Source organism: Cherax quadricarinatus, unplaced genomic scaffold, assembly GCF_038502225.1.
Source record: "Cherax quadricarinatus isolate ZL_2023a unplaced genomic scaffold, ASM3850222v1 Contig899, whole genome shotgun sequence".
Lineage (NCBI taxonomy): Eukaryota > Metazoa > Arthropoda > Malacostraca > Decapoda > Parastacidae > Cherax > Cherax quadricarinatus.
Genome location: NW_027195925.1, coordinates 4,228 through 31,932, shown reverse-complemented (window position 1 = coordinate 31,932; position 27,705 = coordinate 4,228). Strand labels below are relative to the sequence as shown.

General features: G+C 42.8%; 1 protein-coding gene across 1 annotated transcript; it reads left to right on the top strand.

The window, feature by feature from the left end:
• Positions 1 to 270: 270 nt before the first annotated feature.
• LOC128684261 (blood vessel epicardial substance-like) lies at positions 271 to 17,411 on the top strand (the record flags this gene model as incomplete). The annotated part of the gene is made up of 6 exons (XM_070080741.1): positions 271 to 675; positions 1,271 to 1,540; positions 2,781 to 2,908; positions 4,143 to 4,251; positions 11,005 to 11,116; positions 17,187 to 17,411. Coding segments are annotated over exons 1-6 (1,123 nt in total), but the record flags the coding sequence as incomplete, so codon positions are not given.
• Between the last annotated feature and the right edge of the window lie 10,294 nt (positions 17,412 to 27,705).

The window sequence follows — 27,705 nt, the reverse complement described above, 5'->3', positions numbered from 1 at the left end:
AAGAACCCAGACGTAATTATAGGCTCAATACCAGACTTCTCCAGGAATTATAGAGCATCGAACACATATGCAGATAATTATAGAGGGACCATGATATTCAGTCAAGAAAGGTGAACCGAATCACACCATTCATTCTACTGGAGATTATTGCGTCCTCGGTGTTGGTAGACACAACAACAGAGCTATCGTGGTGTCCAGTCCCCAGTTTTAGTGTGTGTGTGTGTGTGTGTTCGTAGAATTTCATGTGTATTGCTAATCCATAGATATATTTCCTTTCCTTGCAACACAGAGTTGGAGGTGACGGACGAAGTCATCGGGAACAACGAGACCTCAGACAGAGGGATAAGAAAGGAAGACAGAACAGTACGAGGTGGTGGAAGGAAGGCCTGAGGTGCCATGCCACTTAACACCAACGTGACGGTCAAGGCCGTCAGCGCCCCCTGGAGGAGGTCAGCACCAACCGAGGAGTCGGCGAGGCTGGCCAATTTCACTCTGGGTACTCTCTACAACGACTCGGGGGGTATTGGGGATCTCTCGTGGGCCGAGGGTTACAACGATACCCTCCACGACTACCCCACTGCTCTCAACCTCACCTCAGCCAACGACACCGCACCACACCACCCCAGGATTATTTACTGCACTGAATGGCCTGGGGCAAGCCTCACTCTCTTCCAGGTCAGTACATGTATGTAACCTGTCTGCTTCACGCTTAGCGGACGGAGGATAGAACCTCCATTCCTTAAGCTGATTGATCCGCACGTAGATAAATAACGATATGTATATGTTAATCCCATCTCTAGGATTCAAGTCCTGGAGGTAGAAAGTATAATGACTGCACTTTGAAGGAGGGATGAGGCTGTTACAGTCCGGGGGGTCATTTGAAGTATATCTGCTTACTTCTGCCTATTGGACGAAGGATGATGAATGTATTTTCTGTTTTATTAGTGGGAAGCAGGCGTGTGTGTGTTAAAGACGACACTATCTTGCTGAGTCAATTTGCATCATCTTTCATCTGAGGTTTGCGCACACCTCTACAACACAATTGTCCTCAAAGAAGCAAACGGAAGCAAACAAAGCAAATGTGATACTAATCATGGACAAGGTAGATTATAGGGGGAAAATAAGCATGATATTACGACACATGGAAACTCACGCGCCTCTTGAGGTGAGAGAAGACTGGCGATCCTCACTACAGTATGGCTACAGCTCTTTGTATGACCCGCACAGGTTTAGCGCATGATTTTTTTTTAAATGCAGTTATACTCCCCAGGTGGCCAATTTCTTCTGCTTGCTGGCGTTCCTGGTGCCGCACAACTTCCGCATGTCTGCGCTGGTGATGCGGGCGGTGCTGTGCGTGGGTGTGCTGCTCTTCACATTGTGGGCGGGATTGGATATCTGTGCCGTGGACATCCTAGCCTGGAACCTCAGCTTCCTGCTGGTGAACACGGGCCATGTTCTCTACCTCACCTACACCGTGTGGCCACCTCGAGTCCAGAAGGACCTGGTTGACCTCTACGATAAGGTCTTCAGACCTCTAAAGGTCAGTGTGGGGAGTCGAGTAATGCATTACATTGGGGTCAGACTTGTCGTGGTAACTCACACTGTTGCCATGGACAGAGATCCTGGAGAGCGAAACGTGGCAACAAAAAGAATGTTGCATTAGTTGCACTTGTGTCGTTTTACCTATCAATAAAGTTGTCTAAGTGTTGGATGCGTGTCTTCATCAGCTTGTCAGTACTGTGATAACTCAGTACTGTGATAACTCAGTACTGTGATAACTCAGTACTGTGATAACTTAGTAGTAGTGATTCACTAAATCACGGAATGAGTGAGGTCGGAACCCTCGGCCAACTGACGAGTCGTTAACGCACTGGCCTGCGTGTTTGAGGACTTACTCGCCTTGGGTTCAGACTCCAACCGTTCCCTGATTTGATCACTCAGGCAACTTGTAGAAGATGTATTCTCATTAGTAACCCTGGGGCCATTTTTAGGTGCTTCCCATAAGATGTGGCGGTCCTTACCCCAGGATGTGAGGGGTCCTTACATCAGTATGTGACGGTCCTAAGTATGTGAGGGGGTCCTTACCCCAGGATGTGAGGGGTCCTTACCCCAGGATGTGAGGGGTCCTTACCCCAGGATGTGAGGGGTCCTTACCCCAGGATGTGAGGGGTCCTTACATCAGTATGTGACGGTCCTAAGTATGTGAGGGGTCCTTACCCCAGGATGTGAGGGGTCCTTACCCCAGGATGTGAGGGGTCCTTACATCAGTATGTGACGGTCCTAAGTATGTGAGGGGGTCCTTACCCCAGGATGTGAGGGGTCCTTACCCCAGGATGTGAGGGGTCCTTACATCAGTATGTGACGGTCCTAAGTATGTGAGGGGTCCTTACCCCAGGATGTGATGGTCTTTACCTCGGTATGTAATATACAACACTCAACCAAACTTGGGTTACTATTTCCTGTTAGACAACGAGTAGCAAGTGTCAGGAGACGAAAAAAAAAATGTCACTTGCGCATGGCCATAAATTTACCTGACAAGTTACTGCCTTTTCTTCTGTGTAAAATGTTATCATTATCGACTTTATAAAGCTGTATAAGAGCCAGACGTTACCACAGTAAAAGTTAGCAGTGTACCTATCCTTTCTTGATTACTGTGGGAGGTATGATTGTGTGTCCAGGTGTTCTACCTACACAGGAGCACCCACAGAGGTGTAATACCCACAGTGCATACATGTCTCTCCACTGTGTTGCTGGGATTTAATACACACTTTGTATGGCAGGTGAACCGGCAGAATTTCCGTCACTTGGTACGGGAGGCGTCGTTGGTATGGCTGGAACCTGGAGAGACGTACGCTATCGAAGACGTAACCCCTGCTGACGAGCGCTTCTCCATCCTCGTCTCCGGCAAGTGAGTCCTTCATCTGACCTCTCCTGACCTTCCTAAACCTGTACTGACTTCTCCTGACCTTCCTAAACCTGTACTGACCTCTCCTGAAGTTCCTAAACCTGTACTGACTCTCCTGACCTTCCTAAACCTGTACTGACTTTCCTGACCTTCCTAAACGTGAACTGAACATTAACCTTTTCTCTGACCTCTTTTGACCTGCTCAAATCTATAGATGGGTTCAGCCTCCTTCTCACCTCTTCTTTCTTCCCTCTTCACCCCTTCCTTTCGTACCCTTTTTTTATTACAAACATATGCACGTAAAAAGGCCTGTTATACCTAGTTGTAAATCAAGCTTCTAGACAAGGAACAACCCAAGCAAACAGAGGCAAAGGTAAATACGAAAACTGTAGATTCTGTACCCGTATATTCCCTTCACCAATGTATTTACAGTGTGTATACAGTATGCAATAAATCAGCCAGATAATATAGTGTGAGAGCAAAGGGACACTCAAGAGTTGGTCTCACGCCTCAAGATACACCAGTATTTTAAAGTGTAAAGAATAAAAGGCAAAATATCGTGACTGGAACAATACACAAATAACTCGCACATAGAGAGAAACTTATGACCACGTTTCGGTCCGACTTGGTGTGACTAGCTAATGGTCCGAGTCGGACCGAAATGTCGTCAAAAGTTCTCCTTTGTGCGGGTTATTTGTGTATTGTAAGTGTACTCTACCAGCCTGAGTGAGCGTGTGTCCCAGCCAGGTGTGGAAGCAAAATATTAGTTCAGCCGAGGGCAAGCTGGTGTTAGAACTGGACAGCGAAACAGAGTAGTGGGGGCCCCCTAAGGCAGACCATTCTAACGTGACCACCAGTTTGGCTAGTCTGGAGGATAACTATTATTTTTCATCTAAGGTTAAGCACTGGAGCTTGAAGCCAGCTTGAAATTGTGGTGTAAGATGGTTGTCTGATAGATGCTGTACAATGCGAGTGTGTACATGGCTTTCCATGACTTGTAACATAACGTTTATACTTACAACAGTAGTAGTGTTGCAACACAAACACTTGTCCCCTAGTCTCTTGTGGCCAAATACGAAAATAATATGACAGTGATCAGATAGTGATCCAGAATAGTACAAAATGATACTGGTAAGATATTTGTCGAGTTAGATGAGTTATAGAAGAGAATAACAGTATATCCTGTATCCATGTGTCTAGACTACACTTGTGTACTTCTCCTTGGTGTTGCGTGCAGGCTGCGGGTGACCTGCGACTCCACACACCTGCACTACATCCTGCCCAACCAGTTCATCGACTCACCAGAGTGGGAGGCTTGTGCTGATGACTCCGACGAGCTCTTCCAGGTAACTGCCTGCCATATATATATATATATATATATATATATATATATATATATATATATATATATATATATGCAAAACAACCACTCTGAAAGAATAGAAAAATTCCAAGCGCTTTCGTGACTACTCACATTATCAAGGAACATAGAATCATAGTTCCTTGATAATGTGAGTAGTCACGAAAGCGCTGGGGATTTTTCTATTCTTTCAGAGTGGTTGTTTTGCATATTCTGAAATCACCTGTTTACTGTAATCTTGTTGCATATATATATATATATATATATATATATATATATATATATATATATATATATATATATATATATATATATTAATAAGTCGGCCGTCTCCCACCGAGGCAGGGTGACCTAAAAAAGAAAGAAAATCCCCAAAAAGAAAATACTTTCATCATCATTCAACACTTTCACAACACTCACACATTATCACTGTTTTTGCAGAGGTGCTCAGAATACAACAGTTTAGAAGCATATACGTATAAAGATACATAAGAACATAAGAGAGAAGGAACACTGCAACAGGACTACTGACCCATGCAGAGCAGGCCCTTATGACCCCCCCCCCCTCGGATTAGCCCAATGACATCCCCCCCCGCGGATTAGCCCAATGACCCGCCCAGTCTGGTCACCTTCGCCCAGTCTGGTCACCTTCGCCCAGTCTGGTCACCTCCACTCAAGGAAGGAGCACGGCACCAGACCCAGCAGCACAAGCTAGTCAGGTCCAACTCACACCCACCCACACCCACTCATGTATTTATCTAACCTATTTTTAAAACTACACAACGTTTTAGCCTCAATAACTGTACTCGGGAGTTTGTTCCACTCATCCACAACTCTATTACCAAACCAGTGCTTTCCTATATCCTTCCTGAATCTGAATTTTCCCAACTTGAAACCATTGCTGCGAGTCCTGTCTTGGCTGGAAATTTTCAGCGCACTATTTACATCCCCTTTATTTATTCCTGTTTTCCATTTATACACCTCGATCATATCCCCCCTAATTGTACGCCTTTCGAGAGAATGCAGATTCAGGGTCCTCAGTCTATCTTCATAGGGAAGATTTCTGATACATGGGATCATCTTTGTCATCCTCCTCTGTACGTTTTCCAGAGCATTTATATCAATTCTGTAATACGGTGACCAGAACTGAGCAGCATAGTCTAAATGAGGCCTAACCAAGGATATATAGAGTTGAAGAACAACCTGAGGACTTCTATTATTTATACTTCTAGATATGAGGCCAAGAATTCTGTTAGCTTTATTGCGAACACTAATGCACTGTTGTCTTGGTTTTAGATTACTGCTAACCAGAACTCCTAAATCCTTTTCACAATCAGTAGTATTAAGATCTACATTATTTAGTTTATATGTGGCATGGTTATTTAAATGTCCAACATTTAGAACTTTGCATTTGTCAATATTAAACTGCATCTGCCACTTCTCATACCATTGCATCACTCTATTCAAATCATCCTGGAGTGCTCTAGTGTCCTCATTAGAATGAATTGGACGGCCTATTATGGTGTCATCAGCAAATTTGCTTATGTCGCTATTTATTCCCTCATCTATGTCGTTTATGTAAATTGTGAACAACAACGGGTCCAACACTGACCCCTGAGGAACACCGCTTGTGACGTGCCCCCATTCTGATTTCTCCCCATTTATGCAAACTCTCTGCTGCCTATTTGTCAACCATGCCTCTACCCAGGAAAAAGTTTCTCCTCCTATTCCGTGTGTCTTAAGTTTCCTCAATAGCCTCTGGTGTGGAACTCTATCGAAAGCCTTACTGAAGTCCATGTACACAATATCATATTCATTACCATGATCTACCTCCTCAAACACCTTAGTGAAAAAAAGTTAGTAAATTCGTAAAATAGGAACGCCCCTTTGTAAAACCGTGTTGAGATTCATTAACCAATCTGTGCCTATCAAGATGGCTACGAATTGCTTCGGCAATTATTGATTCCATAAATTTTCCCACTATGGAGGTAAGGTTTATTGGTCTATAGTTCGAAGCCAAGGACATGTCACCTGCCTTGTAAATAGGTATTACATTTGCCATTTTCCACTTATCAGGCACTATGCCAGTTTGTAGTGATATGTTAAAAAGATTAGCCAAAGGTATGCTAAGTTCCTCTTTACATTCCTTTAAAACCCTTGCAAACAGTTCATCAGGGTCTGGGGATTTGTTAGGTTTTAGTTTCTCTTTGTCTGAGGACCATGTCACTAGTTACCGCAATCGTGCATAGTTTATTATCATCCTGTTCTACATAATCTATTATTTCAGGAATATCACTAGTATTTTCCTGGGTGAAAACTGAGAGGAATTATGTATTGAGAATTTCACACATATCCTTATCACTGTCAGTGAACTGACCAGAGTTACTCTTAAGTGGGCCAATCTTGTCCCTAATCTTACTTCTGTATACCTGAAAGAACCCTTTTGGGTTAGTCTTTGAATCCCTTGCGACCTTAGCCTCATAATTACTTTTTGCTTTTCTTATTCCTTTCTTTATTTCTCTCTTTAATTGAATATATTGATTACTTAACTGCCCATTCCCTCTTTTGATACGCCTATATATGCCTCTCTTTTGACCAATGAGATGTTTTAATCTATTGTTCATCCATTTGGGATAATTTTTGTTAGATCTAATTTCCCTACTCGGAACAAAAGTTGTCTGGGCAGCTAGAACTATGCTCTGAAAAACGTCATATTGACAGCCAAGATCACCTACCTGACCCATAGTCAGAACATCCCAATTTAGCCCACCCAGGTAATTTTTCAGTCCCATGAAGTCGGCCAAGTGAAAATCTGGGACAGAGATTTGATTGCAGTTATATGGGTAATTCCAAGCTCATCATTAACCTCAAGATTATTAATTAGTAAATCTTTGTTGGCAAGAACCAAGTCAAGCAGATTGTTTCCTCTAGTTGGTTCTGTCACAACTTGTTCTAAAAAGCAATCCTGAATCGTATCAAGAAAGTCACTAGACTCAAGATTTCCTGTCATATTGTTCCAATCAATTTGTCTAAAGTTAAAATCTCCCATTATCACAACATTTTCATATCTAGATGCCTTATGAATTTCGTCCCATAACAGCTTACTGCACTCCCTATCAAGGTTTGGGGGCCTATAAAGCACACCCAAAATTAATTTGTCACGTCCCTCGAGAAACTGTAGCCAAACAGATTCTGTGTTCGGTGTTTCTAATCTTATATCATGTCTAAGACAACAATTTAAATTTTCTCTGACATACATCGCCACCCCTCCCCTTCCTGTTCACCCTATCAGTGTGGAATAGTTTATAACCCTGTATGTTGCATTCAGAAGGCATTTCTCTATCTTTCAGGTTGAACCAGGTCTCTGTTATACCAATAATATCTATATTACCTACACTTGCAAGTAATCTTAGCTCATCTATTTTATTTCTTAGACTCCTACTATTTGTATAGTAAACCTTAAGGGAGCTAGTCACTCGTTGCCCTCTACTATCTCTCTTTGTTTGTTGATCATTTGATTTGCCATTACTAGCAACTTGAATATTGTCTTTTAAACGTATCCCTGAGGTATCCCGGTAATAACTACTGCTTTTAACCCTAATACTGCAGCCTGATTGTTTCCCACAAACACCCATACCTCTATAATCTTTCAGTTTAAATTCCTAGACAAGTCATCAATTACCCTCTCAATCGAATTGGCTAATGCAACCACTCCATCCCCAGAGAGATGAACCCCATCCCTTGCATACATATCACGTTTGCCAAAGAATAGGTCCCAGTTATCAATGAATGGGATTGCAAGTTCCTTGCAGTACCTGTCTATCCAGCAATTTATACCAGTTCCCCTAGACATCCATTCATTGCCCACTCCCTTTCTAGGCAAGATGCTACATATGACTGGGATCCCTCCCTTAGACCTAACTACTTCTGTGGCTGACCTGTACTTATCCAGCAGCTCCTCGCTCCTGCCCTTCCCAATGTCATTACCCCCAGCACTAAGACAGATAATGGGCTTGTTCCCATTACCTGCCATAATATTATCCAACCTGCTGACTATGTCACCAGCTCCAGGAAGACACACTCTCTGTCTGACCTTTCTGTCTCTGTTACAAAATGCAAGGTCCATATATCTTACCTGAGAGTCTCCTACTACTAAAATATTCTTACCTTGATTAGCAGGGGAATCAGTGGTACCTTCAACCTCACTAACCACTGAAATACACTCGTCTTGGAGAACAGAGAATCGATTTCCTACCTTCACATCTTCTCTATTAATTCTCCTCATCTTCCTTCTTCCTGAACTGTGAACCACTTGCCACTTAAAGCGGCTGCCACTATCACTGCTGGTGACCATTTCCTCCTTACCAGCTAAATCCTTCTCACACTCGCTCCCAAACTCATCTATGCGAAGCTTCAGCTTCCTATTTTCCTCCTGAAGAAGTAGAATCTCCTTCTTCAACACTTGAAGCTGAGATTCTAAAACACTACAACAAGCCATGGTGCTTGGTAACAGCCCACGCTAACTCCCAAGAGCTTAGGCAGGTGTGACCACACGTGACCAATGACCTCAGCGTACTGCCAATATCCCAAACTCCTCCTTTAAAGTGCATTTCCAGGACTCAAGTCCAGCTATATAAAAATAACCAGTTTCCCTGAATCCCTTCACTAAATATTACCCTGCTTACACTCAATAGCTCGTCAGGTCCCAAATACCATTCGTCTCCATTCACTCCAATCTAACATGCTGACGCACGCTTGCTGGAAGTCCAAGCCCCTCGCCCACAAAACCTCCTTTACCCCCTCCCGCCAACCTTTTCGAGGACGACCCCTACCCCGCCTTCCTTCCCCTACAGATTTATACGTTCTCCATGTCATTCTACTTTGATCCAGTCTCTCTAAATGACCAAACCACCTCAACAACCCCTCTTCAGACCTCTGACTAATACTTTTATTAACTCCACACCTTCTCCTAATTTCCACACTCCGAATTTTCTGCATAATATTTACACCACACATTGCCCTTAGACAGGACATCTCAACAGACGAGTGGTATTGATCAGTAACAACACTGCGCTAGCCAAGGATTCGAACCCATGTTGTACTGGCCTGCCTCATGGTAAGCGAGAACCACATGACGCTTTAAACCACAAGACCACCCAACCCTACAAGAATGGCGCAGTGAACATTAAAATGGTATAAAATACCGACAGGTTGTTAGGTAAGACACATATGCAACAGTTAGGTATCTTTATTTCGAAACGTTTCGCCTACACAGTAGGCTTCTTCAGTCGAGTACAGAAAAGTTGATAGAAGCAGAAGATACTTGAAGACGATGTAATCAGTCCATCACCCTTGAAGTTTTGAGGTGGTCAGTCTCTCAGTCTGGAGAAGAGTATTGTTCCATAGTCTGAAACAATATGGAGTAGAAGTGACAGGATGGAGCCTTATATAACGCCAGGAGGTGAGATGTAGGTCACTAGTAGAGGTAAGAATGTTGTTGTTGGAAGGTCAGGTCCCTCTCAAATTCAGCCATTCTCACTAGTAGAAGTTGACAAAGTTGATTTCAGGTCTGTACCAAGATACCCTTGTGTTGCAGTGTCTGACAGAGTGATCATTAAAATGGTAAAAAATACCGACAGATATTTTAATGATCACTCTGTCAGACACTGCAACACAAGGGTATCTTGGTACAGACCTGAAATCAACTTTGTCAACTTCTACTAGTGAGAATGGCTGAATTTGAGAGGGACCTGACCTTCCAACGACAACATTCTTACCTCTACTAGTGGCCTACATCTCACCTCCTGGCGTTATATAAGGCTCCATCCTGTAACTTCTACTCCATATTGTTTCAGACAACGGAACAATACTCTTCTCCAGACTGAGGGACTGACCACCTCAAAACGTTTCGAAATAAAGATACCTAACTGTTGCATATGTGTCTTACCTAACAAGAATGGCGCAGTCAGCAGAGCTAGCTGTGGGCGGCCATCCGAGGACACACGGAGATGTCGGAGCTTCTAAGCTAATTTCATTCTCATCCCTGTTTGGTGTACTAGCCTCACCAGCATTATTTTTATATTATTATTATTATTATTATATATATATATAGTAGATATATATATATATATATATATATATATATATATATATATATATATATATATATATATATATATATATATATATATGCAAAACAACCACTCTGAAAGAATAGAGAAATTCCAAGCGCTTTCGTGACTACTCACATAGTGACTACTCATATAGTTCCTTGATAATGTGAGGAGTCACGAAAGCGCTTGGAATTTCTCTATTCTTTCAGAGTGGTTGTTTTGCATATTCTGAAATCACCTGTTTACTGTGATCTTATTGCATATATATATATATATATATATATATATATATATATATATATATATATATATATATATATATATATATATATATATATATATATATATATATATATATATATATATATATATATATATATATATATATATTATGTAACTGCCAACATTTCTTTTAAACCGATGTATACAGTGTATGAACCAATGTATACTGTATATAAATCATATAAACCAATGTATAAAGTGAAGGAACAAATTTGTATGTTGTATGAAGCGGTGTGTGAAATGTATTAACCAATGTATAAGCTGTATAATTCAATGTGTAGGGGTTATGAATCAATGTATAAGGGTGTATGATGCTGTATATAGATGAGTGTGTGTACAAACAGGTGACGATCGTGGCTGAGGAGAGAAGCAAGTACCTGAGCTGGTCAAGACCTCGTCTGAGACACCTGCTTCACCTCAGACCCTTCCTCAGAGCCATTATACACAACCTTGTAGGTGAGTTCAACCAACCTGTCCTGGACATGCCACGCCTGTCCTAGGCACGTCACACCTGTCCCAGGAACGACACATCTCTCCTAGGAACCCAACACATATACTAGTTGCATAATACCTATCCTGAAAGCACCAAACCTGTCTTAGGAGCACCAAACCTGTCTTAGGAACGCCATACCTGTCCTAGAAGCACCACACCTGTACAGATTATGCCTCTCCTTGTGTTTTTCCCGCTAGGTCAGGCTGTTACCCATCATATATGCTCTCCTCTTCCCCTAATATTAAGTACGTCTAGTTTCATACACCCCTTGTCTAGCATCCCTTCACTAGTATCACCTCCCCCTAGTGTCTAACCTCTCTTACCTACCTCCTATTGTCAACTGTGCTAGACAGACCTATATATATCACTGATACCTGCATTGCAACATCCTGGTCCCGTCGTTGCAAACATCAGGATCTCAGTGTTGCAACACGTGAAGTTCTGGCCTGCGCCCGTGTGCGCCGCTGAATTATTCGCATGCATTACAAACTTCCCAGTGTTGCAGTGTTGCAGCTGGGGATGGTCCAGGTGTTGCAAGATGTGAAGACAGGCAGTGCAGTGTTGCAACTGGGGATGGTCCAGGTGTTGCAAGTTTTGAAGACAGGCAGTGCAGCGCTGCAGTGTTGCAACTGGGGATGGTCCAGGTGTTGCAAGATGTGAAGACAGGCAGTGCAGCGCGGCAGTGTTGCAACTGGGGATGGTCCAGGTGTTGCAAGATGTGAAGACAGGCAGTGCAGCGCTGCAGTGTTGCAACTGGGGATGGTCCAGGTGTTGCAAGATGTTAAGACAGGCAGTGCAGTGTTGCAGTGTTGCAACTGGGGATGGTCCAGGTGTTGCAAGATGTGAAGACAGGCAGTGCAGCGCTGCAGTGTTGCAACTGGGGATGGTCCAGGTGTTGCAAGATGTGAAGACAGGCAGTGCAGCGCTGCAGTGTTGCAACTGGGGATGGTCCAGGTGTTGCAAGATGTTAAGACAGGCAGTGCAGTGTTGCAGTGTTGCAACTGGGGATGGTCCAGGTGTTGCAAGATGTGAAGACAGGCAGTGCAGTGTTGCAACTGGGGATGGTCAAGGTGTTGCAAGATGTGAAGACAGGCAGTGCAGTGTTGCAACTGGGCATGGTCCAGGTGTTGCAAGATGTTAAGACAGGCAGTGCAGCGCTGCAGTGTTGCAACTGGGGATGGTCCAGGTGTTGCAAGATGTTAAGACAGGCAGTGCAGTGTTGCAACTGGGGATGGTCCAGGTGTTGCAGGATGTTAAGACAGGCAGTGCAGTGTTGCAACTGGGGATGGTCCAGGTGTTGCAGGATGTTAAGACAGGCAGTGCAGTGTTGCAACTGGGGATGGTCCAGGTGTTGCAAGATGTTAAGACAGGCAGTGCAGTGTTGCAGTGTTGCAACTGGGGATGGTCCAGGTGTTGCAAGATGTTAAGACAGGCAGTGCAGCGCTGCAGTGTTGCAACTGGGGATGGTCCAGGTGTTGCAAGATGTTAAGACAGGCAGTGCAGCGCTGCAGTTGCAACTGGGGATGGTCCAGGTGTTGCAAGATGTTAAGACAGGCAGTGCAGTGTTGCAACTGGGGATGGTCCAGGTGTTGCAAGATGTGAAGACAGGCAGTGCAGTGTTGCAACTGGGGATGGTCAAGGTGTTGCAAGATGTTAAGACAGGCAGTGCAGCGCTGCAGTGTTGCAACTGGGGATGGTCCAGGTGTTGCAAGATGTTAAGACAGGCAGTGCAGTGTTGCAACTGGGGATGGTCCAGGTGTTGCAAGATGTTAAGACAGGCAGTGCAGCGCTGCAGTGTTGCAACTGGGGATGGTCCAGGTGTTGCAAGATGTTAAGACAGGCAGTGCAGTGTTGCAACTGGGGATGGTCCAGGTGTTGCAAGATGTTAAGACAGGCAGTGCAGTGTTGCAACTGGGGATGGTCAAGGTGTTGCAAGATGTTAAGACAGGCAGTGCAGCGCTGCAGTGTTGCAACTGGGGATGGTCCAGGTGTTGCAAGATGTTAAGACAGGCAGTGCAGTGTTGCAGTGTTGCAACTGGGGATGGTCCAGGTGTTGCAAGATGTGAAGACAGGCAGTGCAGCGCTGCAGTGTTGCAACTGGGGATGGTCCAGGTGTTGCAAGATGTTAAGACAGGCAGTGCAGTGTTGCAACTGGGGATGGTCCAGGTGTTGCAAGATGTGAAGACAGGCAGTGCAGTGTTGCAACTGGGGATGGTCCAGGTGTTGCAAGATGTTAAGACAGGCAGTGCAGTGTTGCAACTGGGGATGGTCCAGGTGTTGCAAGATGTTAAGACAGGCAGTGCAGTGTTGCAACTGGGGATGGTCCAGGTGTTGCAAGATGTGAAGACAGGCAGTGCAGCGCTGCAGTGTTGCAACTGGGGATGGTCCAGGTGTTGCAAGATGTGAAGACAGGCAGTGCAGTGTTGCAACTGGGGATGGTCAAGGTGTTGCAAGATGTGAAGACAGGCAGTGCAGTGTTGCAACTGGGGATGGTCCAGGTGTTGCAAGATGTTAAGACAGGCAGTGCAGTGCAGTGTTGCAACTGGGGATGGTCCAGGTGTTGCAAGATGTTAAGACAGGCAGTGCAGCGCTGCAGTGTTGCAACTGGGGATGGTCCAGGTGTTGCAAGATGTTAAGACAGGCAGTGCAGTGTTGCAACTGGGGATGGTCCAGGTGTTGCAAGATGTTAAGACAGGCAGTGCAGTGTTGCAACTGGGGATGGTCCAGGTGTTGCAAGATGTTAAGACAGGCAGTGCAGTGTTGCAACTGGGGATGGTCCAGGTGTTGCAAGATGTTAAGACAGGCAGTGCAGTGTTGCAGTGTTGCAACTGGGGATGGTCCAGGTGTTGCAAGATGTTAAGACAGGCAGTGCAGTGTTGCAGTGTTGCAACTGGGGATGGTCCAGGTGTTGCAAGATGTGAAGACAGGCAGTGCAAGACAGGCAGTGCAGTGTTGCAACTGGGGATGGTCCAGGTGTTGCAAGATGTTAAGACAGGCAGTGCAGCGCTGCAGTGTTGCAACTGGGGATGGTCAAGGTGTTGCAAGATGTGAAGACAGGCAGTGCAGTGTTGCAACTGGGGATGGTCAAGGTGTTGCAAGATGTGAAGACAGGCAGTGCAGTGTTGCAACTGGGGATGGTCCAGGTGTTGCAAGATGTTAAGACAGGCAGTGCAGCGCTGCAGTGTTGCAACTGGGGATGGTCCAGGTGTTGCAAGATGTTAAGACAGGCAGTGCAGTGTTGCAACTGGGGATGGTCCAGGTGTTGCAAGATGTTAAGACAGGCAGTGCAGTGTTGCAACTGGGGATGGTCCAGGTGTTGCAAGATGTTAAGACAGGCAGTGCAGTGTTGCAACTGGGGATGGTCCAGGTGTTGCAAGATGTTAAGACAGGCAGTGCAGCGCTGCAGTGTTGCAACTGGGGATGGTCCAGGTGTTGCAAGATGTTAAGACAGGCAGTGCAGCGCTGCAGTGTTGCAACTGGGGATGGTCCAGGTGTTGCAAGATGTGAAGACAGGCAGTGCAGTGTTGCAACTGGGGATGGTCCAGGTGTTGCAAGATGTGAAGACAGGCAGTGCAGTGTTGCAACTGGGGATGGTCCAGGTGTTGCAAGATGTGAAGACAGGCAGTGCAGTGTTGCAACTGGGGATGGTCCAGGTGTTGCAAGATGTTAAGACAGGCAGTGCAGTGTTGCAACTGGGGATGGTCCAGGTGTTGCAAGATGTTAAGACAGGCAGTGCAGTGTTGCAACTGGGGATGGTCAAGGTGTTGCAAGATGTTAAGACAGGCAGTGCAGTGTTGCAACTGGGGATGGTCAAGGTGTTGCAAGATGTGAAGACAGGCAGTGCAGTGTTGCAACTGGGGATGGTCAAGGTGTTGCAAGATGTGAAGACAGGCAGTGCAGTGTTGCAACTGGGGATGGTGCAGGTGTTGCAAGATGTTAAGACAGGCAGTGCAGCGCTGCAGTGTTGCAACTGGGTATGGTCCAGGTGTTGCAAGATGTGAAGACAGGCAGTGCAGTGTTGCAACTGGGGATGGTCCAGGTGTTGCAAGATGTGAAGACAGGCAGTGCAGTGTTGCAACTGGGGATGGTCAAGGTGTTGCAAGATGTTAAGACAGGCAGTGCAGTGTTGCAACTGGGGATGGTCAAGGTGTTGCAAGATGTTAAGACAGGCAGTGCAGCGCTGCAGTGTTGCAACTGGGGATGGTCCAGGTGTTGCAAGATGTTAAGACAGGCAGTGCAGTGTTGCAGTGTTGCAACTGGGGATGGTCCAGGTGTTGCAAGATGTTAAGACAGGCAGTGCAGCGCTGCAGTGTTGCAACTGGGGATGGTCCAGGTGTTGCAAGATGTTAAGACAGGCAGTGCAGTGTTGCAACTGGGGATGGTCCAGGTGTTGCAAGATGTTAAGACAGGCAGTGCAGTGTTGCAACTGGGGATGGTCCAGGTGTTGCAAGATGTTAAGACAGGCAGTGCAGTGTTGCAACTGGGGATGGTCCAGGTGTTGCAAGATGTTAAGACAGGCAGTGCAGTGTTGCAACTGGGGATGGTCCAGGTGTTGCAAGATAAGACAGGCAGTGCAGTGTTGCAACTGGGGATGGTCCAGGTGTTGCAAGATGTTAAGACAGGCAGTGCAGCGCTGCAGTGTTGCAACTGGGGATGGTCCAGGTGTTGCAAGATGTTAAGACAGGCAGTGCAGTGTTGCAACTGGGGATGGTCCAGGTGTTGCAAGATGTTAAGACAGGCAGTGCAGCGCTGCAGTGTTGCAACTGGGGATGGTCCAGGTGTTGCAAGATGTTAAGACAGGCAGTGCAGCGCTGCAGTGTTGCAACTGGGGATGGTCCAGGTGTTGCAAGATGTTAAGACAGGCAGTGCAGCGCTGCAGTGTTGCAACTGGGGATGGTCCAGGTGTTGCAAGATGTTAAGACAGGCAGTGCAGCGCTGCAGTGTTGCAACTGGGGATGGTCCAGGTGTTGCAAGATGTGAAGACAGGCAGTGCAGCGCTGCAGTGTTGCAACTGGGGATGGTCCAGGTGTTGCAAGATGTTAAGACAGGCAGTGCAGCGCTGCAGTGTTGCAACTGGGGATGGTCCAGGTGTTGCAAGATGTTAAGACAGGCAGTGCAGCGCTGCAGTGTTGCAACTGGGGATGGTCCAGGTGTTGCAAGATGTTAAGACAGGCAGTGCAGCGCTGCAGTGTTGCAACTGGGGATGGTCCAGGTGTTGCAAGATGTTAAGACAGGCAGTGCAGCGCTGCAGTGTTGCAACTGGGGATGGTCCAGGTGTTGCAAGATGTTAAGACAGGCAGTGCAGTGTTGCAACTGGGGATGGTCCAGGTGTTGCAAGATGTTAAGACAGGCAGTGCAGTGTTGCAACTGGGGATGGTCAAGGTGTTGCAAGATGTTAAGACAGGCAGTGCAGTGTTGCAGCCTAGTCCTTAAAAATTATTATTATTATTATTATTATTATTATTATTATTATTATTATTATTATTATTATTATTATTATTATCGCTATTATTAAAGTAGATATTATTTATTATTGCTGTTACTATTATTATCATTATTACCGGAATTATTATTATTGTAATTATTATTATTATTATTATTATTATTATTATTATTATTATTATTATTATTAATTTGAATGAAGAGAAGGTGAACGTGTATGCGTCGTGTAGACTTGTAGAGGGTAAGGGTAGGGAGGCAGTCAGGTTTGATCTAGCTGTAGTTCCCCGGATCCAAAACCCTGTCAGTCCCTCCCTCCCCCTTCAAAATAATACCCAAGCACTCACCAGTGTTGCCTGCTGGGAGGTGTGTTGAGAGTGTTGCCTGCTGGGAGGTGTGTTGAGAGTGTTGCCTGCTGGGAGGTGTGTTGAGAGTGTTGCCTGCTGGGAGGTGTGTTGAGAGTGTTGCCTGCTGGGAGGTGTGTTGAGAGTGTTGCCTGCTGGGAGGTGTGTTGAGAGTGTTGCCTGCTGGGAGGTGTGTTGAGAGTGTTGCCTGCTGGGAGGTGTGTTGAGAGTGTTGCCTGTACCGTTGCAGGCAAGGACATCACCACCAAGCTGTACTCCCTGAACGAACAACTGGGTGTGGGTACCATCGGTGGGGAGGGCGTGCGTGGCGTGGGCGCCCAGGACGTGTGGAGAGGCGTGGTTCAACGCTCCATGAGCGTGGACAACGTACACACAGGCACCAAAGGCTTCGTTAGGTCCCTGGCCTGGCGCACCTCTAACAGAAGAACCTCCACGACTTACTGCGAGAGTGTCAGTGAGTAGCCCCTCTCTTCTCTTCACTTTCTCTCTTCTTCATTCCTTCATCCTCTTACTTCTGTTTCTTCAGCTTCCTTAATATCCTTCATCTTCCTTCATCTTCCTTCATCTTCCTTCATCTTCCTTCACATCCTCCTTCACTGCAATTAACTTCAAAAACTCACATTGTCAACAAGCCTACCCACGTTTTTTTTTTTTTTAAGTCACGCAGAAAATTTCATTTAAAATATATAAATAACCTTGGAAGGAGAGATGGAAGTTGACATGAGCCACGTTGATGGATGTGACATGTCAGTCTACCACTGACATGACCTTCACACAGAACATGGATGTGACCAGGGCCGGACTAAGACATGGGTTTCAGGGGTTGGAGCCCAGGGGCTGGATACAGCTGGATGGGCCTCCAGGGACTGGAACTTAGGGGCTGGATCCAGATCTAGGGCCTCCAGGGGCTGGAACCCAAGGGCCTCACAGTACCTGTAGCCCAGGGACCTACAAAATCTTAATCCGGCTGTGGATGTGATCCAGAGCCAGTTTCCATCTGTACTCAGGAGCACCTCAGTTTGGGGCGGTAGCAGAGGATAGTGGCTGGCCGGTACTGGTGATTGTGAAAGTTAAACATCAGTTTTAATGTCATTGTAACAATCAGCTGACTTTATTGTTTGCTAATCAACTGGCCCAGCTAAGCCTGTTCCATATTTTCAAGTCCGTTAAATCCAGTGTGTGACTTAAGCAAAACAACAAACTTACATACACTCAGGACATCTCTGTGTATACGGTGTGGTACTGGGTCCATGGTCACTCTATTAGGTCCCTGGTCACTCCATTAGGTCACTGTCTGGTCACTCCATTTAGAGTGATCACGGTCACAGAGGAGTAACGGGTATCCAGTAATCAATGTTCGGCAGGAGTGACATGTATCCAGTAATCAAGGTCACGGGAGTAACAGGTATCCAGTAATCAAGGTCACGGGAGTAACAGGTATCCAGTAATCAAGGTCACACAGGAATGACAGGTGTCTAGTAATCAAGGTCCAGCAGGAGTGACAGGTATCCAGTAATCAAGGTCCAGCAGGAGTGACAGGTATCCAGTAATCAAGGTCCAGCAGGAGTGACAGGTATCCAGTAATCAAGGTCCAGCAGGAGTGACAGGTATCCAGTAATCAAGGTCCAGCAGGAGTGACAGGTATCCAGTAATCAAGGTCCAGCAGGAGTGACAGGTATCCAGTAATCAAGGTCCAGCAGGAGTGACAGGTGTCCAGTAATCAAGGTCTAGCAGGAGTGACAGGTATCCAGTAATCAAGGTCCAGCAGGAGTGACAGGTATCCAGTAATCAAGGTCCAGCAGGAGTGACAGGTATCCAGTAATCAAGGTTCAGTATGAGTGACAGGTATCCAGTAATCAAGGTCCAGCAGATGTGACATATCCAGTAATCAAAGTCACAGGAGTGACAGGTACCAGTAATCAAGGTCACAGGAGTGACAGGTATCCAGTAATCAAGGTCACAAGAGTGACAGATATCCAGTAATCAAGGTCCCACATGAGTAATCAAGGTCCCACAGGGTAACAGGTATCCAGTAATCAAGGTCACATGAGTGATCAAGGTCCTCAGTGTTTTCACTTCTGTGCTTTCCAGCCATATTTTTAGTGTCAGTATACTTTCTACCTTCCTTTACCCCCCCCCCCCCTTCCTTCCTCCTCCCAGTACTGCTAGTCTTCCTCCTTATTCTTAAGGGTCTTCCTACACGCTGTATACATCAACAGTGATCTAATGTTTCTAAGAGTTTCTGGTATGTGCACATGGTGTTTGTGTGTGCACATGGTGTTATGGTTAGTAGTAGTCTCATGAAGCACATGCACTGTGCACCGCCTGCAGTAGCACAACTCAGTAGTGCGTGCACACGGTCTAGAGGTGCACACATTGTCTAGCAGTATCTACACTGTCTAGCAGTGCACACGATCTAGTAGTGTGTACACTAGCAGCATGCACACATACTAGTAGTGTGCACACGAACTCGTAGAGTGTGCACATTTTAGTGAACACAAATCGTCATCCGTACAGGACCACTTAGTTTATTAGTTTGTGCACTTAGCGGCCACTTAATGTACACGGCCCTTAGTTTGTGCACATAGCGGCCATTTAGTGTACACGGCCCTTAGTCCCTGCACATAAAGATCATTTAGTGTACACGGCCCTTAGTCCCTGCACATAAAGATCATTTAGTGTACACGGCCCTTAGTCCCTGCACATAAAGATCATTTAGTGTACACGGCCCTTAGTCCCTGCACATAAAGATCATTTAGTGTACACGGCCCTTAGTCCCTGCACATAACGGTCCCTTAGTGTACACTGTCGCTAATTGCACACACGCACAGCATCTTGCTAGACGATAAATTTGTTGATGCATCGTCCAGGAGATGACGGAGGCTGTGGTGTAAGGGAGTGCATCTTCAGCACAACCTGAGAGTGACGGGAGTCTGGCGTGTGTACACGTGCAACATACGACAAACCACACTTAAATGTCGCGGATACCTTCGTAAACACATTTCGACCCTTCTTGAATCGAAACGTGGTGGTTACCGTAAGTATCCAGGGCATCTTAGTGTCCTTTTCATAGGCAAGAAGGAAAGTCAGTGGAGGTATGGGAGATTATACAGGTCACTAGACGTAAGAAGGAAGGTCAGTGGAGGTATGGGAGATTATACAGGTCACTAGACGTAAGAAGGAAGGTCAGTGGAGGTATGGGAGATTATACAGGTCACTAGACGTAAGAAGGAAGGTCAGTGGAGGTATGGGAGATTATACAGGTCACTAGACGTAAGAAGGAAGGTCAGTGGAGGTATGGGAGATTATACAGGTCACTAGACGTAAGAAGGAAGGTCAGTGGAGGTATGGGAGATTATACAGGTCACTAGACGTAAGAAGGAAGGTCAGTGGAGGTATTGGAGATTACAGTACCATATAGACCACAATGTAAGTTGGAATAGACCCCCCCTTACGAAATGGAACTCACAGCGGTAATTTGAACTCGGAAACAGCAGAGACATGACCACAACATACAAAATACTTACTGGAAAAGCAAGGATATGATAAAAAAACTAGAAACTAAATAGGTTGATTATCTAACATCAATAAAACGACCCCTGGAAATATGGCTGGAGAAAGGCATTCCGAGGGTCAGCGCCCCCGCGGCCCGGTCCATGACCATCTCTCGTTGAACAGTTATAAGACCAGAGCAGATACTGACACACAGCTTCATAACAGAGTACGACAGGTTCAGAACACCAGTCAAGAAGAGAGGGATAACATGCTGATCTGGGAGACGTAACTTCAAGTTATCATACCCAAGTTACTTATAACTTCAAGTTATCATACTCAAGTTACTTATAACTTCAAGTTATCATACTCAAGTTACTTATAACTTCAAGTTATCATACTCAGGTTACTTATAACTTCAAGTTATCATACTCAAGTTACTTATAACTTCAAGTTATCATACTCAAGTTACTTATAACTTCAAGTTATCATACTCAGGTTACTTATAACTTCAAGTTATCATACTCAAGTTACTTATAACTTCAAGTTATCATACTCAAGTTACTTATAACTTCAAGTTATCATACTCAAGTTACTTATAAGATAACTTCAAGTTATCATACTCAAGTTACTTATAAGATAACTTCAAGTTATCATACTCAAGTTACTTATAAGATAACTTCAAGTTATCATACTCAAGTTACTTATAACTTCAAGTTATCATACTCAAGTTACTTATAACTTCAAGTTATCATACTCAAGTTACTTATAACTTCAAGTTATCATACTCAAGTTACTTATAACTTCAAGTTATCATACTCAGGTTACTTATAACTTCAAGTTATCATACTCAAGTTACTTATAACTTCAAGTTATCATACTCAAGTTACTTATAACTTCAAGTTATCATACTCAAGTTACTTATAACTTCAAGTTATCATACTCAAGTTACTTATAACTTCAAGTTATCATACTCAAGTTACTTATAACTTCAAGTTATCATACTCAAGTTACTTATAACTTCAAGTTATCATACTCAAGTTACTTATAAGATAACTTCAAGTTATCATACTCAAGTTACTTATAACTTCAAGTTATCATACTCAAGTTACTTATAACTTCAAGTTATCATACTCAAGTTACTTATAACTTCAAGTTATCATACTCAAGTTACTTATAAGATAACTTCAAGTTATCATACTCAAGTTACTTATAACTTCAAGTTATCATACTCAAGTTACTTATAACTTCAAGTTATCATACTCAAGTTACTTATAACTTCAAGTTATCATACTCAAGTTACTTATAACTTCAAGTTATCATACTCAAGTTACTTATAACTTCAAGTTATCATACCCAAGTTACTTATAACTTCAAGTTATCATACCCAAGTTACTTATAAGATAACTTCAAGTTATCATACCCAAGTTACTTATAACTTCAAGTTATCATACTCAAGTTACTTATAACTTCAAGTTATCATACCCAAGTTACTTATAACTTCAAGTTATCATACTCAGGTTACTTATAACTTCAAGTTATCATACTCAAGTTACTTATAACTTCAAGTTATCATACTCAAGTTACTTATAAGATAACTTCAAGTTATCATACTCAAGTTACTTATAAGATAACTTCAAGTTATCATACTCAAGTTACTTATAACTTCAAGTTATCATACTCAAGTTACTTATAACTTCAAGTTATCATACCCAAGTTACTTATAAGATAACTTCAAGTTATCATACCCAAGTTACTTATAACTTCAAGTTATCATACTCAAGTTACTTATAACTTCAAGTTATCATACCCAAGTTACTTATAACTTCAAGTTATCATACCCAAGTTACTTATAACTTCAAGTTATCATACTCAAGTTACTTATAAGATAACTTCAAGTTATCATACTCAAGTTACTTATAACTTCAAGTTATCATACTCAAGTTACTTATAACTTCAAGTTATCATACTCAGGTTACTTATAACTTCAAGTTATCATACTCAAGTTACTTATAACTTCAAGTTATCATACTCAAGTTACTTATAACTTCAAGTTATCATACTCAAGTTACTTATAAGATAACTTCAAGTTATCATACTCAAGTTACTTATAAGATAACTTCAAGTTATCATACTCAAGTTACTTATAACTTCAAGTTATCATACTCAAGTTACTTATAACTTCAAGTTATCATACTCAGGTTACTTATAACTTCAAGTTATCATACTCAAGTTACTTATAACTTCAAGTTATCATACTCAAGTTACTTATAACTTCAAGTTATCATACTCAAGTTACTTATAACTTCAAGTTATCATAGTCAAGTTACTTATAACTTCAAGTTATCATACTCAAGTTACTTATAACTTCAAGTTATCATACTCAAGTTACTTATAACTTCAAGTTATCATACTCAGGTTACTTATAACTTCAAGTTATCATACTCAAGTTACTTATAACTTCAAGTTATCATACTCAAGTTACTTATAACTTCAAGTTATCATACTCAAGTTACTTATAAGATAACTTCAAGTTATCATACTCAAGTTACTTATAAGATAACTTCAAGTTATCATACTCAAGTTACTTATAACTTCAAGTTATCATACTCAAGTTACTTATAACTTCAAGTTATCATACCCAAGTTACTTATAACTTCAAGTTATCATAGTCAAGTTACTTATAACTTCAAGTTATCATACTCAAGTTACTTATAACTTCAAGTTATCATAGTCAAGTTACTTATAACTTCAAGTTATCATAGTCAAGTTACTTATAACTTCAAGTTATCATACTCAAGTTACTTATAACTTCAAGTTATCATACTCAAGTTACTTATAACTTCAAGTTATCATACTCAGGTTACTTATAACTTCAAGTTATCATACTCAAGTTACTTATAACTTCAAGTTATCATACTCAAGTTACTTATAACTTCAAGTTATCATACTCAAGTTACTTATAAGATAACTTCAAGTTATCATACTCAAGTTACTTATAACTTCAAGTTATCATACTCAAGTTACTTATAACTTCAAGTTATCATACTCAAGTTACTTATAACTTCAAGTTATCATACTCAAGTTACTTATAACTTCAAGTTATCATACTCAAGTTACTTATAACTTCAAGTTATCATACTCAAGTTACTTATAACTTCAAGTTATCGTACCCAAGTTACTTATAACTTCAAGTTATCATACCCAAGTTACTTATAACTTCAAGTTATCATACCCAAGTTACTTATAACTTCAAGTTATCATACCCAAGTTACTTATAACTTCAAGTTATCATACCCAAGTTACTTATAACTTCAAGTTATACTCAAGTTACTTATAAGATAACTTCAAGTTATCATAGTAAGTTACTTATAAGATAACTTCAAGTTATCATACTCAAGTTACTTATAAGATAACTTCAAGTTATCATACCCAAGTTACTTATAACTTCAAGTTATCATACTCAAGTTACTTATAACTTCAAGTTATCATACTCAAGTTACTTATAACTTCAATTTATCATACTCAAGTTACTTTTAAGATAACTTCAAGTTATCATACTCAAGTTACTTATAACTTCAAGTTATCATAGTCAAGTTACTTATAACTTCAAGTTATCATACTCAGGTTACTTATAAATTCAAGTTATCATAGTCAAGTTACTTATAACTTCAAGTTATCAAACTCAAGTTACTAAATATTTTAAAGTCGCATCAACTACCCTACCACTACCCTACCTTCCTCCTGACAAACATTAGTAAACCACCACTTGAATACAACAAAGCTTCATTTAGACTCCATGACGAGGCCTCAATAAGGAATTTCACAGCTGACCTAGAGACTGTTGACTGGCCTACAGAATTCTTCAAAGGCCAATGGTATTGATGACTGGATAGACATTTTTCTTAACAAATTACTTAGACTATACAACAAACATTGTCCTATAAAAATAAAACAGATCACAAACAAACGGCTTGGTTGCCCATGGCTAACCAGCACCATTCTGAAATCCATTGACAAGAAACACCAATATGAAAAGCAATATAGACAGGGCTTAATACACAAAGATATTCTTAAACACTATTCGTCAGTTCTCACCAAAGTAATAAAGAAAGCCAAACAACTATACTACTCCAGTAGATTCACAGACACTAGAGGAGATATAAAAAAGACCTGGAAAACACTCTCTCAGATTCTAGGGACCCACAAACTGAAAAAAACCAAGAATATTGTCCTAACTAAACCTAATGAAACACCACTACATTCCACTGATACAGCTAACAAGATAAACGACTTCTTCTCAACCATAGGATCTAATCTCGCCAATAAAATCCCACATACTAATGCCCATGCCGGGGACTACCTAGATGGGAATTTCCCAAATTCCTTCTATCTTGCACCAACTGAGCCCTCGGAAGTCACCGAGATTATAAAACCACTTAAAAACAACTCAGGGAATCTGTCTAATGTCCCACCATTACTGTACAAGCGAGCGGCCCATATCCTTTCGCATGCTATTTCATTACTTTTTAACAAGTCACTAGAAACTAGCACCTTCCCGAAACTACTCAAGATGGCAAGGGTTACACCAATACATAAAGGTGGTGACCCTACAGACTTAAACAACTATAGGCCAATATCAAACTTACCATTGCTATCCAAAATCTTTGAGAAACTCGTGCACAGGAGACTATATTCATTTATAACAGCACAAAACATACTCAACCCCTGCCAATTTGGATTTAGGAAAAATAAAAGCACTAATGATGCAATCATAAAAATGCTAGATCTGCTTTACACAGCATTGGAAAATAAGGAATATCCACTAGGAATTTTTATTGACCTAAGAAAAGCTTTTGACACAGTAGACCACGACATCCTACTCCACAAACTTAGACCATTACGGTATAAGAGGCCATGCGCTTGCTTATTTCAAATCTTACCTTACTAATAGGTATCAGTATGTTACCATTAAAGACACAGCATCAACAACACGGCCACTTGATACTGGAGTTCCGCAGGGAAGTGTCCTTGGTCCCCTGCTCTTCCTCATATACATCAATGATCTTTCAAAGGTATCCCAACACCTGAAACCCATTCTCTTTGCTGACGACACGACTTATGTCATCTCTCACCCTAATCTTGCCACCCTCAACACCATTGTTAATGAGGAGCTGATCAAAATATCGACTTGGATGACAGCCAATAAACTTACGCTTAACACTGACAAAACCTACTATATTATGTTTGGTAGCAGAGCAGGAGATGCACAAATTAACATTAAGATCGACAACACTCTAATTACCAGACATAATGAGGGCAAATTCCTAGGCCTATACCTTGACAACAACCTGAATTTCAGCACCCATATCCAACACATAACCAAAAAAGTATCCAAAACAGTTGGGATCCTCTCCAAGATACGATACTACGTGCCGCAAAATGCCCTTCTCACACTATACCACTCACTTATTTATCCATACCTCACCTATGCTATTTGTGCTTGGGGATCAACTGCAGCAACACACCTAAAGCCAATAATAACCCAACAAAAAGCTGCAGTAAGAATAATCACTAAATCCCATCCCTGGCAACACACACCCCCACTCTTCATAGATCTAAACTTACTCCCTGTTCAGTACATCCACACTTACTACTGTGCAATCTACATCTACAGGACCTTAAACTCCAATATCAACCTTGACCTAAAACGCTTTCTTGATAGTTGTGACAGAACCCACAGGCATAACACCAGACACAAATATCACTACGACATTCCCCATGTCCGACTAAACCTTTACAAAAATTCAATGTATGTCAAAGGCCCTAAAATCTGGAACACCCTACCTGAGAACTCTAGAACTGCAGACACATTCATCACCTTCAAAACTACCATTAGAAAACATCTTATCTCCCTTATAAACCCCATCAACTAACTGCACGAATACCACCTGGTGGTTCACACTTACACTCACTCACCCATTTGACCATAAACAGAAATATTAATCTCAATCTTAAAATAATGAATCCTATGATACTCCAATACTGAAACTATGTACTGTGCCAAAACAAAAGCATTCACATTGCTAAACTCACAAACTAGTATTTAGTCACTTAGCCATAATTCCAACTTACCTCATAATTTGTAATATTTTAAAATAAAGAATTAAACTAAGTCTGCCCGAAATGCCTAGCCATGCTAGGTGTTCTAGTGGTACACTCTGTAATACCTAGCCATGCTAGGCGTTCTAGTGGTACACTCTGTAATACCTAGCCATGCTAGGTGTTCTAGTGGTACACTCTGTAGTGCCTAGCCATGCTAGGTGTTCTACTGGTACACTCTGTAATACCTAGCCATGCTAGGCGTTCTAGTGGTACACTCTGTAATACCTAGCCATGCTAGGTGTTCTAGTGGTACACTCTGTAGTGCCTAGCCATGCTAGGTGTTCTAGTGGTACAGACTGTAATACCTAGCCATGCTAGGCGTTCTAGTGGTACACTCTGTAGTGCCTAGCCATGCTAGGCATTCTAGTGGTACACTCTGTAATACCTAGGCATGCTAGGCGTTCTAGTGGTACACTGTAGTGCCTAGCCATGCTAGGCGTTCTAGTGGTACACTGTAATACCTAGCCATGCTAGGTGTTCTAGTGGTACACTGTAATACCTAGCCATGCTAGGTGTTCTAGTGGTACACTCTGTAATACCAAGCCATGCTAGGTGTTCTAGTGGTACACTCTGTAATGCCTAGCCATGCTAGGTGTTCTAGTGGTACACTCTGTAGTGCCTAGCCATGCTAGGTGTTCTAGTGGTACACTCTGTAATACCTAGCCATGCTAGGTGTTCTAGTGGTACACTCTAATACCTAATACCTAGCCATGCTAGGTGTTCTAGTGGTACACTCTGTAGTGCCTAGCCATGCTAGGTGTTCTAGTAGTACACTCTGTAATACCTAGCCATGCTAGGTGTTCTAGTGGTACACTCTGTAATGCCTAGCCATGCTAGGTGTTCTAGTGGTACACTCTGTAGTGCCTAGCCATGCTAGGTGTTCTAGTGGTACACTCTGTAGTGCCTAGCCATGCTAGGTGTTCTAGTGGTACACTCTGTAATACCTAGCCATGCTAGGTGTTCTAGTGGTACACTCTGTAATACCTAGCCATGCTAGGTGTTCTAGTGGTACACTCTGTAATACCTAGCCATGCTAGGTGTTCTAGTGGTACACTCTGTAGTGCCTAGCCATGCTAGGTGTTCTAGTGGTA